This window comes from Camellia sinensis, chromosome 7, assembly GCF_055761805.1.
Source record: "Camellia sinensis isolate YWXY chromosome 7, ASM5576180v1, whole genome shotgun sequence".
Classification (NCBI taxonomy): Eukaryota; Viridiplantae; Streptophyta; class Magnoliopsida; order Ericales; family Theaceae; genus Camellia; species Camellia sinensis.
In genome coordinates, this window is record NC_138967.1 from 17,272,955 (window position 1) to 17,287,860 (window position 14,906).

The 14,906-nt window shown below is 33.0% G+C and overlaps 2 protein-coding genes across 2 annotated transcripts; both read right to left on the reverse strand.

Moving 5' to 3' along the window:
• Window positions 1-1,909: 1,909 nt before the first annotated feature.
• LOC114268600 (late embryogenesis abundant protein D-34-like) lies at window positions 1,910-4,330 on the reverse strand. The gene is made up of 3 exons (XM_028209788.2): window positions 3,955-4,330; window positions 3,425-3,721; window positions 1,910-2,224 (listed from the first exon to the last, which is right to left on the reverse strand). The coding sequence occupies exons 1-3, from the start codon at window positions 4,276-4,278 to the stop codon at window positions 2,093-2,095; spliced, it is 753 nt and encodes a 250-aa protein (XP_028065589.2). The 5' UTR covers window positions 4,279-4,330; the 3' UTR covers window positions 1,910-2,092.
• Window positions 4,331-5,221: 891 nt separating this feature from the next.
• LOC114268580 (Lactoylglutathione lyase / glyoxalase I family protein) lies at window positions 5,222-13,802 on the reverse strand. The gene is made up of 4 exons (XM_028209773.2): window positions 13,425-13,802; window positions 9,630-9,857; window positions 5,966-6,041; window positions 5,222-5,523 (listed from the first exon to the last, which is right to left on the reverse strand). Exons 1-4 carry the CDS (start codon window positions 13,506-13,508, stop codon window positions 5,480-5,482), a joined length of 432 nt encoding a protein of 143 aa, XP_028065574.2. The 5' UTR covers window positions 13,509-13,802; the 3' UTR covers window positions 5,222-5,479.
• Between the last annotated feature and the right edge of the window lie 1,104 nt (window positions 13,803-14,906).

Below are 14,906 nucleotides of genomic sequence, written 5' to 3' on the forward strand. Positions count from 1 at the left end.
GTATGTGGAGTTATTTTGTTTTGAATTTATTTCTTAGCCAAATTATTTAAGGAAATCTTGTTTTGAAAGTGCAATTTTGAAAATGTTAAGAATATAAATAATAAAATTATGAGCATTCAGGTCATAGGTTTATTTTTGAATTTTTTGGGCCATTAAGCCTAAACTTTAATCTCTTTGGGGCAAAAGGACGCAACTTGTTGAAATCAATCTATCTGTTTATCTCTTGAAATCACCCTATCCATTGAAATCACCCAATTTGTCTATTTGTTAAAATTCACAAAGCCTATTTTTCTATTTATAGAAATTCACCAAATCATCTATTTGTTGAAATGTAACACGTCACTGATTCAACACCATATCTGTCGAATATTACACATTTTTCTATCTCACCACCACCCTGCTGCAGTTGCTAGTGACTTTTTTGGCGCCAGCAACTTTTTCAACGTGTCTTTATCACCAAATAAGATTTTCCCTTAAATCTATTGCCTTATATACTCTTCATGATGGACTTTTCACCAATTTTCTTTAAAATTATGTCTTTTAATAGTTTAAATTTTGAGATGAGTTAGAGGTCAACAATTTATTATGATATTAAAATATGAAATAAATTCGATGTTTGAGTCTCCACTTACGAAATAATTTTAGGACATTTTAACAACACCTCATAAATCCTACACCCCTATTATTGACCACAATACCTTTCATTAATTATCATTGTTTCATGCTCTGATATGCACACACATTTGTCTTTTTATGTTTAGAAACTTTAAAATTCTATAATTTTAATTGTACACGTCTGATTTTTAATAAAATTTATGTTTTTAGAACCTACTTGAGAAGGGCTATCAGACAAGATCTTAATTGAATATAAAATTATGTAAAAATAAAAGTAAAATTTTAAACTATTTTAGGTTTGAAACTGTGAAATTTTAAATTTCACAGGTTTTATAGTTTGAGATTTTAGTGAAAGTGTGAAGTTTCACACTGATTAATCGTTTTATCACCATCAATATTAAAAAAAATAATGACAATAAAAAATATTGTTGTTTTATTACTAAGAAATTATACAGTTTGAGATTGTGAAATTCCATACGTTTAACTATTTTACACACTTCCTAGAGGAAACATGTGGAAAGAAGACAAATTAGTGTCAAAGAACTTTTCAATGGCTGACCTTTGCTTATGGGATTTGATTATTATTTATTTTCCCCTTGTTCAATATTTAACTTAAATTGTCCAAAACTTTAATCAAGACATTTTTTCAGTCAGAAGAGAAGATTGACTCGTGTTATTCATGAATTCTTGTGATTACATCACGGGATTCACTTTGAGAATTCAATCCCTTTATTAATTTTAAAACCCATAAGTATAGATCATCTATAAAAATATTAGACTAATAATTATAGACTTACAATTTAATCATATTTCTAAAATCAATAACTAATTTCTAAAATCATATTCTTTTTTGCTTTCAAAATGACTCATCAACTAGCATTATTTTGACCATCTTACTAATAATTAAGACTGAATATAGAGATGTTTTGATTTATATTCCTACTATATATTTGTGTGTCATCAATTGTACAAGTTCATGAAAAAGACTGGACAAGTAAGAATGAGAAGAGCCAACGAATTAAGGAATTGTAACCTCTTATCTCAAAACAACACGGTCTGATTGGAGAGAAGTTGGACCGGAAGTTTTTTATTTTTTATATTTTTGAAGGTAATAGCATACATTTTTTTTTTTATCAGTAAAAGAAAATTTATTAATGAAAATCAAATATACAAAATACAAAGATGAACGTCAATAAATAGAGGTAAGTGGAAAAAACGTCAAAACAAACTAAACGATTCCAATTAAGTTGGGACGAAAAAGCAAGCTAATCATCAACCCTTTCTTTAACATTTTCAAAAAACTTTGAAAAGACCAAAAATTACATAATCATATGAAATTTCTACATGTCTAAACACACAAAAAAGTAAAACAAGACAATCAGAGGAACAGACGGAACATTCATCTAACATTGTACAAAGAAGACATGTCTCTTTTTCAAGGTCACATACTATGCTCAATACAGTCTCGTGGTTGTGGTCATATGGTTCCCTCATTGAGCCTAGCAGCTGCAGCCACTCCTCCAGGATGTGTTTCCAAGTTAGGGTTGTTCCTCAGCTCTGCGTCCTCTCTTGTTGCTGCCTTGTCTGCCGACAACTTTGCAGTTGCACCCTGCAGCAAGACGGACCCAAAATTCTAACATCAAGAGGCAAATATATATACGTCAAAAAAATAAATTTATACACCAACATCGGCGTTCATTAAATAAAAGAAGTAAAAAATCTTTAAAAAATTACCCCAAAGTGAAAAAATTATGAAACTTAAAACTGAAAAATATAATTTACTTTATTTTTATATTACGTGACTGACATCTAACATGATATTTTTTTTTATATATAAAATTGAACAAAATTTATTTTAAAAATAATTTTAAAAAAAAAATTACAAATGCTTAGAGCCAAAATGAAGAGAGGGAAAAAAAAGAGTATATAAGCTAAAGTAAATAACCATTAGCCTTAAATCATGAATTTAAATATAAATTTAAAAAAAAATGTAAATGAAATATATATATTTATTTTTTTCTCATTTTCTTTTTCATTTTCAAATTCTCATCCAAACAAGGTCATAAGGGACAATGCAATTTACTCTCTTTTTTTTTTGGGACAATTACCAAAAAAAACAAAAAAAAACTAACTCACACTTCGCGCCTTGTAACAAAATAAACCGGAAACAATTTAAATGCTCCCAATCTTTTAATTTTTTTTTCAAATTAAATCATTTATCTATTTTTATTAAGTAAAATCGATAAAAAAAAAAAGAAAAAAAAGAAAGAAAGTATTTTAGTCATTAAACTTAATAAAAAATATATATTAGATATCTTATGTATACTTATTTTGATTTTAATGATTAAAATATTATTTTTTTATGAATTTCCCATCCCTAGGGGGCTGTCTCAATCTCCTACTCGTGAAATTTAAGGGACTAATTACTATGGAGATCCCCCTTGGTCCTGGAATTTTATTATTATTATTTTTTTTTTGTAATTTTTTCTTTTTTCTTTTTTCTTTGAATTTTATTTTTATGCACGTGTATTTTCCAATTAAAATTAATTTTTATACTAATTTAACAAACATTAATGTTGTATTTGGTTGGGGATTTATGGAGGGATTTGGAAAGGGAAAGGAAAAAGGTGTGTGAAACTAGGTAAAATTTAGACATGTTTTATTCACATTTCACCTAACTTTTCTATTTCCCTTTCTAAATTCCTCATCAAATCCCCCAACCAAACACAGCCCCTCCAAAAAGAAAAAAAAAATTATAATAATAGTGTATTATTCTCAAACACATGAATGAGGTTGGCGAGAATCTTACCGTGAGAACATGAGTGAGCTTGATCTTGTCTTCATCACGGACCAACCCGGCATTCAAAGAAGCTTCCGACTGAGCCGCCACAGGAACACCACCGGGGCTTATGACATTGCTACCAGTTGCCCTCACCTCCGCCGCCTGAATCGCAGCGGTATCTCTCTTGTCCACCGTCTTGTTGCTGGCTATATGGCCCGTGGCTTCAAGTGCTTCACCTATTGTTATTTTTGTCTGCGCAAGCGATCCAGGAGTTGTTTGTTGCTGTTGTTGCACTTGTGTAGATTCATAGTATTGTCCTACAACCTATACAAACCAAACCACTCTCAAAATAAACCCAGTTTTTTACAAATGTAAAAGGCTGAGTTTATATTTTTAAAATATTATTTAAAATTTAAAAAATATTTACTAAAAAAATAAAATAAAATATGACAGGATAAAAAATTTAATTTCTAAAAAATTAAATTCGAAAAATTTAAACCTGATACAATGAATGCCATGTAAAAAATTGAGAAATATAAAATGACATATATTGATACCTGTCCAGCGATTGATTCAGTTATAACCAGGGTACCATAGTCGGTTGCCGTGACGGTTACACCTATGTCTCCGGTGACGTCCGCGACCTCATTGGAGCCGACAAGTCCAGCTCTCTCATTGACTATAGCCGCCGCCAGCATGACCACGGCGGCCCCACTCTTCTGGGTCTCTCCGAAGACGGTGGCTTCCGCGGTCTGCATCTTGGTGGCGTCTTTCAGTCCAATAGGCTTCTCCGCCAGGTCACTGGAGACTGCGAATACGTCGCCGTACTTGATGGGCTCTTGTTGAACATCTTGAGGTTGCCGTGGCTGTTCTTGGCTCATGATGTGGTCAGATTACGGGAAGTGTGAAGAGTTATATATATAGGTTTGTTTGAGTGAGGAATGTATGGGACACGTTACTTTTGAGAGGACACGTGTCAGATGAGTGAGTGGGTGTGTTGGATTGTAGTAGTACACGTGGCACCTGGGAGAGCTCAGCTGTTGGCGGCTAGCTCCTGAAGTTACAAGTGTCAGTTTGGCGGCCGAAAAGAGAAAAAAAAAAAAAAAAAAAAAAATTGCCATGTATATTACATGATACTAGGGATAATATTATTTTGTGTTTTCTGCATTCAAATTAAAATAATCATATCGGATCATCGGATTAAATTTTTGCATATTCAATCTATTTAATAAACGGATCAAACGAATTCGGATTATTGAATTACCGGATCGGATATTTTGTAAATGCATTGAAATTTTCGGATTGAATTCAGATTAAATCTAATTCATTCACGGCCTTACATGATACTATAAAATTGTTTAATAATTACTCAAAAAAATTATTCTATTAATGAGAGTCCAAAAATGCCATAGATTGGTAACACATCACAATGACATCTTAAATAAAACACGTCCTAATAATATATTCATCTAACTTTCTCAAAACTCAAAAACTAGAAATTAGATGGGCGTGAGGGGAGGGAAAGGAAAGAGAGAGAAAAGAAAAATAGGGACGGATTAAAAATTACACTTGAATAAAATTACAAGTTTCCATCTCTAATACAATTATATTGAATTTCCATCAAATTGTAACTAGTTTGTCTACTCACCACTTTTTGGTAATTTTTCTTAAAATAAACAGTCACAATGACAACTTGAATAACAAGCTTCCTAAAAGGATTTAAAGTTCATAACAAAACAAAAATTCCATGTCTAGAAAATTAAGAAAAAAAAGGGTCCTAAAACGAAATCTGAAATCACTATTATCATGGACAAAAACCCAAAAGAATATAAGTAGTACTAGAACATAGAATATAATGCAGATAAAATTATCCCAAACAAGAAGAGGAGGTAAAAGTACCAATTGGAGTGCAAGTCATATACAATACCCATTACAAGTTCATTCATTTACAGCACAAATCATCCAAATTTAGGGTCTTTGGATTTTTTTGACCTCTTATGTAATTACATGTCAACATAAATTCATCTGTTGTTCGCAATCGATTCATTCTATCAGGTCCACTTGCATATGGAACACCCCAGCTTACTGTTCTGGATCTTCACGGCTTGCAACCTCCAAGCCATTCCCTGCACGTCAAAAAATATGATTTCAATAAATTTCACTAATTGCAACTCCATCAAGTACATGCAAGGAAAATGTCAACTAATAACATAACAAAGAACTCTGTTTGCTGATTAAAAGTGGCTGGTGGCCCCGCAGCTGATGGCAACTATTATGCTTTTAAGCAAATAACGGTGTCAATATTTCAGCAAGGAGAGCTGTACACTTCAAGATACTTTGGTCATTTTCTCAATACTTAGGGCTGCAAATGAGCGAAGCCGAGCTACTCGGTTCACTGAAAATTACTAGAGCTCAAGGTCAGCTTGAGTCAACTATATTACATAAACGAACTGAGCGCAAGCTCGAACTTGAAAAGAAAAATAAATACAATAATATTAAAAATATATTAATTCACATATAATTGTGTTCATGAGGCTATTTGAAACAAAGGGGGTTATAAAAGCTCACCATCTGGATCAAAGAAGAATACTTGCTTGATCTTTCCATTTGGCAGGGCCCTCTGGTGTGTTTCGATTCCCTTCTCCTGCACAACATAACCATGTCTGACTTACATAGAAAAGTAAAAGAGAATTATTTAGCTTGATGCAAATCATTGGTCCTAACTAAAGGAGGCGTGACTGTTAGTTGTACTTCAGAATTTCGTAGCCACTTCTCATCTATGAAGCATGGACACTCCAAAAATGGTGCCGTGGCAGTGTCCGACACGCGGACACGCCGGGGACACGGGGACACGCCGGGGACACGTACGGGACACGCCAGATGGCGTGTCCCTTTAATTTAATAATTTTTTTGGAAGGGGACACGGCAGGGACACGGCGGGGACACGCGTGTCTATATTTGGACACGCCAAGGGACACAACAGGGTTCTTTTTTAAATTTTCAATATTTATTTGGGGTCAAAGTATAATATTTAACAAGTTTAAAAAAAAAAAAAAAAAACTAACGGGCAAAGCCCTAATCGAACAACTGAGGTAAAATAGAGTAAAATCAGACCTGCTAGTCGAAGTCGAAGCCCTCCTCTCTCTCAGTCGAAGCCCTCTGAAGTCGATCGAAGCTCTCTCTCTCAGTCGCAGCCCTCCGAAGTCGATCGAAGCCCTCCGAAGTCGATCGTAGACCTTCGATCCAGTCGTCTGTGTCTCTGTTTCAGTCGATCCAGCGTCTTCGACCTTCGATCTAGTCGTCTTCGAAGGTAAGCCCCTCTCTCGCCTGTCTCTTTCTCTTTCGCTCTCTCTCTCTCTCTCTCTCTCTGCTCTGCTTTCGGTTCGACTGAACTGAACTGTCTTCTTTTTTTTTTTTATACGTTTGACCAGACTTTTTTATTTTTATTTTTGTTTTTATTTTTATTTGTTTATACATTTACATATATAAGACCTTTTTTTTGTTTAATTATATGTAAAAAAAACTGTATTTAAAACTGTAAGATTTTTATGAGTATATATTAAAAACTGTAAAAAAATATTTTTTTTTTTTGTAAGACTTTTATGTGTCTATATATAAAATTGTATTTAAAAAATAATAATTATAGGTTTATATATATACATATATACAGTATGTAAACTCTTCTTTTTTTATTTTTTATTTTTTATTTTTTATCCTTCTAATGTTAATGTTAATTTATAGGAAAAATGTTTAGTTCAAATTCTGCCAATAACACAATCTGCCAGATATTAGGATGTTTTCCCCTTATATTTATTTCAAGATGTTGGATGTTGAATCTTTTGCCTCTCTTATATTTATTGAATTAATGGTTACTATGTTAGTGTTTGTTAATTTACATAACACATACAAATATATATATTTAAAAAAAAAAAAAAATTCGCCATGTCCCCCGCCGTGTCCGTGTCCCCCTTTTTTGAAAATTGCCGTGTCCCGTGTCCGTATCCGTATCCGTGTCCGTGTCCGTGTCCGTGTCCGTGCTTCATAGCTTCTCATTCTCCCATGAATGAGTCCAAACAAGGGCAATCGAGCGTCCACTCTAAAAAATCATCTTGTCACTATCACATGATGAAGCTACCCTAGTTTTTACCTAAATTTCGTTTCTAGTCCAACAAGTGCTTCAGCAATAAAAACCTATCTAGGGAACAAGCAAAGACATTGCCAAACAGCTTCATGGAATGAAAAAACATTATATACCAATTTTTGAAGTAGCAACACTGTGTTTAGTTAGGGGATTTGGAAAGGGAAAGGAAAAAGATAGGTGAAATGTGAATAAAATATACCTACATTTTACCTAGTTTCACACACCTTTTTCCTTTCTATTTCCAAATCTCTTCTCAAATCCCTCAATCAAATACAGCATAAAAGATAATTGGAACTCTGATTTCAAATGATATTTCATGGCATGGGTATTGGAAATACCAGTTGGCAAGCCCTTTCACTTTGCTTGGTTGCTGGTGATCTCAAGGTGATTGTTGATTGGACTGAGTCCAGCTCGCGTGGCTCCTAGGGTAGTCATCTTATGAGAGGAGTCATGGAACCGTCTATTCCTCGGAGGTGCAGATTAGTTGGGTTACAAAAATCAAGCTGTGAAAGGGCCAATTCATTGGTGAGGATAAAGTAGCTTTGTCAGTCAATTTGACCTCCCCTTGGGATCTAGAGGGTTAGAAAGGTGTGGATTTTTTTGTGAGTCATATCTCAGTTCTAGCTAACTATTGATCCAAATGAAATGTGCCACCATGCCTGGCCACCAAAACATATCCCCTGCAACTATTGTTTTCTTTCTCTTGAATGGATGTCTTATCCTTCTCATAGTACATTCTTTGTTTTCTATTAACATATTTTAATTTCTTATATCAATTAGAAAAATATTAGAAACGTAGACCAATCTTGTGTTTGTCTATGGTTTTAAGGCAGCCTATGCCACAAGGTGAGCCCATTGAGACATTAAATATAAAATGAAGTAAACTACAGGTAATGGCTACCCCACATATCTATGTAGTCATGTATGCAACGCGATGATAATACACGCTAATCTGTCCGTACTGCATAACAGCTGAAACTAAACCTTAGTAAGATAATTCATAAATTTGGGAACCTAATATTGAAGAAATTTCTACCATATAACAAATGAGAAAATAATAGGTATTTGTGCCTCTTAGTGGTATTGTCATTATCTTTTGAGTTCAACATAATGTGCTGGACAACGTGTGCACCAAGGGGGTAGACCACCCCCTGCCCGATTACCACTTAACTCAGATGAACCTAGATTCGATCTCGAGCATGACTACCAAGAGATTTTAACAGCTAAGCTAGTTGGAATCTTTGAGCATGTTATTGGATTACTGACGTTCAAATATGGCCATTGTTCGTATAAACTCACCAGTGTAGTTTAATCATTATTGCAAAACATGTACAACTACAACCATTTAAGAGTTCAAACTTCAAAGAGAGTTTAAAAAAAAAAACAAATAACTAACTAACTAGGTACATATAAGTCTGCACCATAGCTTTTTGTAGTTTTTTTTTTTTTTTTTTTTTTTTCATTTCTTTATAGTGGCTTTAAACTCATCTCTTAAATCCTCAGTATATATAAAATCTTTATATGGGTACACTATTGAACCTCCTGCGAATCACCACGTAAATTTGCATGCATAATAAATAACCTATTGGGTGATTGTCCATCTAGTTTTCACATTCAAGGACATGGGGACACGACAAAACATTCATATTTATGAATATATTTCTTTAATTTTCTAGGGTAAAATGGTGTTTACAAGGTGTAATATATCATTTCATGTATACTATGAAATTTTATGCATAGTTATATTATATGTAAAATATTCTTGTTGGGTGAATGTTGAACTGCACATGTTGGACACATCTCGTACTTTTACCCAAGTGTCGAGTGTCCATGTAACATAGGTAATATCAGCCCCAGAACAACAATTGGCAAAAATTCATAAATTCATACACATTTTATCGCCAAAAAAATCCTTACTTTACAAATGATTGAAAGTACAATAGAAATTAAACAACCACAGAAGCCAAAAGCCACAGGAATATTATGAATCTGAACAGTAATTTACACTTTCTATACTCGTATACACACATGTATTCACATACATAGATAGATACAGTGATAGAGACACAGAGAGAAGGAAAAAATATATACCTTGAGGGTTTGAACAAATGAATCAAAATTGGAGACGGAGAAGCAGATGTGATGACCTCTGGGGAGATTCTTAGTGTCAGCGACGGCCGAGACGGCACTCCACGGTCCTTCCGGAAGCTTTGTCTCTGCGTTCCTCTCGATGAGGTGCAGAAAGAAAGATGGGCCCAGTTTCAGCCATATCACATTGAATTCAAGCTTGGGACTCTCTATCTGCTCAAAACCAAAAATCTGCATCCCAAACCCACAAATTATGTAAGCGTATTTATATACATACATACATACATACATACATACATACATACATACATATCAGAGACATCAGATTGCTTTGGACTACTTTAGACGAATTTAAAGTTACATGACATGGAATTCAAGCTTGGGGCTCTCTATATGCTCAAACCCAAATATCAACAATCCAAACCCACAAATTATATAAGTGTATTTATACATATAAACATACGTAGCACATATACATACATACATACATACATACATAGTAGAGGAATCAGATTACTTTTTGGACTAGTTTACAGGAATTTGAAGTTTGACATTGAATTCAAGCTTCGGGCTCTATATCTGATCAAACCCAATAATCTGCAACCCAAACCCATAATTTCAGGTCTTATATATATATACATAAATTCATAGATGATACATATGCATACATATGAGTGAAATCAGAGTACTAATTTGGGGAAAATTTAGAGGAAGCTGAAGATATATATCACATTGAATTCAAGCTTGGGGCTCTCTATTTGTTCTGATGTAGGACAAGATTTTAAGAATTTTTATATTTTTAGTTTTAATATTTTTGATGTATTATTAGGATTCTTGTAATTTAGTATAAATATTTTAGAATTATTAGGTTTCATAATTTTATTATTTTAGAATTAGATTTTGACTAGGATTTTAAATAGTTTAGAATTTTAGTCTCTTAGGTTTCCTAGTTCTCTTAGGTTTCTTAATTTGTGTTGATTTAAGTTTCCTAGTTTATTTTGGAATCACTTTTCCTACAAGTATTAGGTTTAGTTTATTATAAATAGCTATGTAAGCCTCATGGCAAAGACAACTTTTATACAACTTTTATTCATTCATTCAATAATATTTCTCTTCCTTGTGGATTCAAGGTTCTATTTTTCTCGTGGATTCGAGAGCCCCTTTCATCAACTAAAACGATATCTAGTCCCCGTGTATTCCACTGCGTCAAGTGGTATCAGAGCAAGGTTTCTTCTGGCTCGATGTCATTCATCGGAAGAGGAAGCACAAGCTCTATTGACGATGATCATAGAGAAAGATCTAATAGGATTCGAGTCAAGGGATTTGCCCAAGGCCAACCTGTTAGTCACAATGTTAATAGGAACCGTGCTATGGGATTTGTCCAAGGCCAACCTATTAACCACAACGTCTTGAGACGATCTTTTTATTGTCAATATGATAATGAGGATAAATCTAAAGATGAGTTATTTGAGGATTATGGTGAATATCAGTCGGTAAGGCAACATCAAAGATTCAATGATGTGTTCAATAGCAATAATTGTATCAATCATGACTTTTCAAATTATCAAGTACCACTAGAAATTCCCTATTTTAATGCTTCTTGTCATGCCGAGGATTTTATGTATTGGTTTCGTAAAGTTGACAAATTCCTTGAGTGTATGGAAATCTCTGAAGAAAAGCAAGCCAAATATGTCGCACGTAAGTTACAAGGTTATGTGTCTACATGGTGGAAACAATTGCAATATGGTCGAAGGCGACAATACAAACAACCCATTAGGACGTGGCATAAGATGAAGAAGGTGATGAGTTCTAGATTCCTTCAATCAAATCATGGGCAAATATTGTATCAACAATATCAAAGAAAGCTTGAATCGAAACAATTGTTCCAAGGTAATTCTGATTCACAATATTCTTCGCAACTCAATAATTGTTATGCAATTGTGGATAAAGATTATTCGAGAAACATGACTACGGCTTTGCCAAGTTTGGGTCAATCAAGTCTTATAGGTCAACAAATTTGTTACGCTCCACCACACATTGAAGAAGAAAAGGTTTTGAATATCTCAATGTTTCAAAATTTTGAAAGCCCAAACAGACATTCAATTGAAGTAGAAAATCAAGTTGATTTCAATAATGGTGAGAACGTTGAAATTGATGAACGAGAGGTCACTGAAATTACTTTGATCAAGATGTTTGAAGAAGACAATGAAAAGGTGAAGCAAGAGAAAAACGTTGAAGGTAGCCAAGAGCTTCTAATGACAGAACTATCATCTCTTGATTATTATGATGGTTATGAGATCGCAAAAGACGGAGATCTAGCTGAACTCAATGGAAAAGAAGAAATTAAAGATGAGGTAATAAAGTTGACATGTGCACCAAAGAAGTTGATTGAGGATGTTGCAATTGATATTGCAATATTGATAATTGAATATCCAACTGATTCTAAGACAGAGCAGAGTCCAAAGAGTATCCAACATCAACATAAAATACACTTCGTTGATTTTCTTGGTGTGGAGCAATTTAATTTGATTTTCAATGCTTGTCTAATTGATCTTGTCAACCAGTTGAAGCATATAGAGAACAACTTTCAGAAAGTAAACTTCTCTGCATATAATGTTCAGAAGAGGGACAAACAACTGAAGTATTCCAAGTATCTTTTTATTTGGGATGGACGATGGCAGATCTCTAATATGAACTCGAGGACCAGTTCTTTCAAAAAAGAGGAGTCTGATGTAGGACAAGATTTTAAGGACAAGATTTTAAGAATTTTTATATTTTTTAGTTTTAATATTTTTGATATAATATTAGGATTCTTGTAATTTAGTATAAATATTTTAGAATTATTAGGTTTCTTAATTTTATTATTTTGGAATTAGATTTTGACTAGGATTTTAAATAGTTTAGAATTCTAGTTTTTATATTTTTAGTTTTAATATTTTTGATGTATTATTAGGATTCTTGTAATTTAGTATAAATATTTTAGAATTATTAGGTTTCATAATTTTATTATTTTAGAATTAGATTTTGACTAGGATTTTAAATAGTTTAGAATTTTAGTCTCTTAGATTTCCTAGTTCTCTTAGGTTACTTAATTTGTGTTGATTTAAGTTTCCTAGTTTATTTTGGAATCACTTTTCCTACAAGTATTAGGTTTAGTTTATTATAAATAGCTATGTAAGCCTCATGGCAAAGACAACTTTTATACAACTTTTATTCATTCATTCAATAATATTTCTTTTCCTTGTGGATTCAAGGTTCTATTTTTCTCGTGGATTCGAGAGCCCTTTTCGTTCGTCTACTAGAACGATATCTAGTCCCTGTGTATTCCGCTGTGTCATGTTCAAACCCAAAAATCTATACCCCAAACCCAAAAATCTATACCCCAAACCCACAAATTATATAAGCGTATTTATACATGTATACATAATCCATACATATGAGAGAAATCAGATTGCTTTGAACTAATTTAGAGGAATTTGAATATCTGCATTCTGGAAACCCAAATATCTGCAACCCAAACCCACAAATTATATAAGCATATTTATACATATACAAACATACATAGCAGAGAAATCAGATTAATTTTTGGACTAATTTAGAGGAATTTGAAGTTAGGCATTGAATTCAAGCTAAAACCCAAAAATCTGCAACCCAAACTCACAAATTACATGTCTTTTATATATACATAAATTCATACATGATCCAATAGTCACATACATATCAGAGAAATCAGAGTAATTTGGAGCAAATTTAGATAAAGTTGAAGATAAATTAAGAGAAGAAGAGTATTAATTATACCTCCTGGTAGAATTTGGAGAGGCGGTTAATGTCTGATGACTCTCTTGAGACGTGGTTCAAGCACGCAGCTTTAGCTGCCGCCATTTTCGGAGCTTGATTTGCTTCTTCTTTCTCTCTCTAACTCTATCTTCCGCCGGCCGCTGATTGTTCTTGTATAATAAAAGTTGATAATTTAGTTTTTAAAAAAATAGTTTTTTTTAAAAAAATTTATTTAAATTATTTACTATTATAAACAGAAATTATATTAAATAATTTAAATTATAATTAACTTCTTTAAGCTGCAACAAAAGTTGATGATCTGGACACATCAATGGCAAAGCTCATTTTGGAGGGATTGTGGTTAAATTAATTTATAAATTTTCTAAGAGGTTGTTTGGCAAGAAGGTTTGGGTGGGTTAGGGGCTAAAATAGTCACAAAAAATAAAATAGGCTATTTTAATCACAAAAAATAAAACATCAAATCCAATCCATAATCATTACAATCCTCCCTCACAAAAAAAGTCAAAAAAGTCAAAAAGCCAAAAAGCCCTTCCCAAACCAGGCTAAAATCGCCAAAAAGCCAACCCACTTCCCAAACGGAGGCTAAATCTATACTATTATATATGTAAAAATATTAATATTATTGCTTGTTTGAGGTTTAAAATTCTAGTAAAATTTTAATTTTTTTTGAATTTATAATAATAATTTTTTTATTGGTTTTTTTTTTTAATATCCTAATGAGATATTTTAGTCTAACATACATGTCCAACTTTTAGTATTGGGAGAGGTCCATAATATTTAATTTTTTTTGTAGCCTATGGTCTCTTCTGGTCCTCTTCCTTCTTTTTTTCTTGCTGCCTCCGTCTCTGTCGCAACTCCACTGCATCTCCTCCTCCTTCTGATACCTATTTGATTCTATCAGGACATCTCTAATCATCGACAACAACCCTTTCTTGAAGGACTTCGTTTTCCTGCCCTTCGATTCCATCAAAGCCAAGCACATTCGTTCGAGGATTCGTGCCTTGCTTAAGAAACTCGTATGTATTTCTATATATATATATATATGAACAAATTATGTTGTTCATCAGTCAACAATTAGGTCAAGAATCGGTTCGGTTGTAATGATGTGGTATTTCTTTGGAGTCGATTGGCCACGTATTGATTCTCATTTTGTTCATGAATTAGCCTTTTATTTGTTCTGCAATTTGGAATGAATTCGCACATTATTGTTTTTTGATCGTTCTGGTGTTTATAGGTTTAAGTTGTTGGGTTGCAGCTAGTGCCTTCAATGGCATGAGTTGTGATTCATAAATTGATTGTTGTGAATTTCATCTTCTTGATTCATAAATTGGTTGTTGTTGTTGCTGATTTGGGTAATTGATTTGGTGTGGATATATCATCATCACCATGAATGGTTATGACCAGTTTATCTCTGTTCAATTTTGTAATTCAATTTTCTCTAGTTTGATCAAAACACAAAACACAAAGAAAATTGTGAGTAAA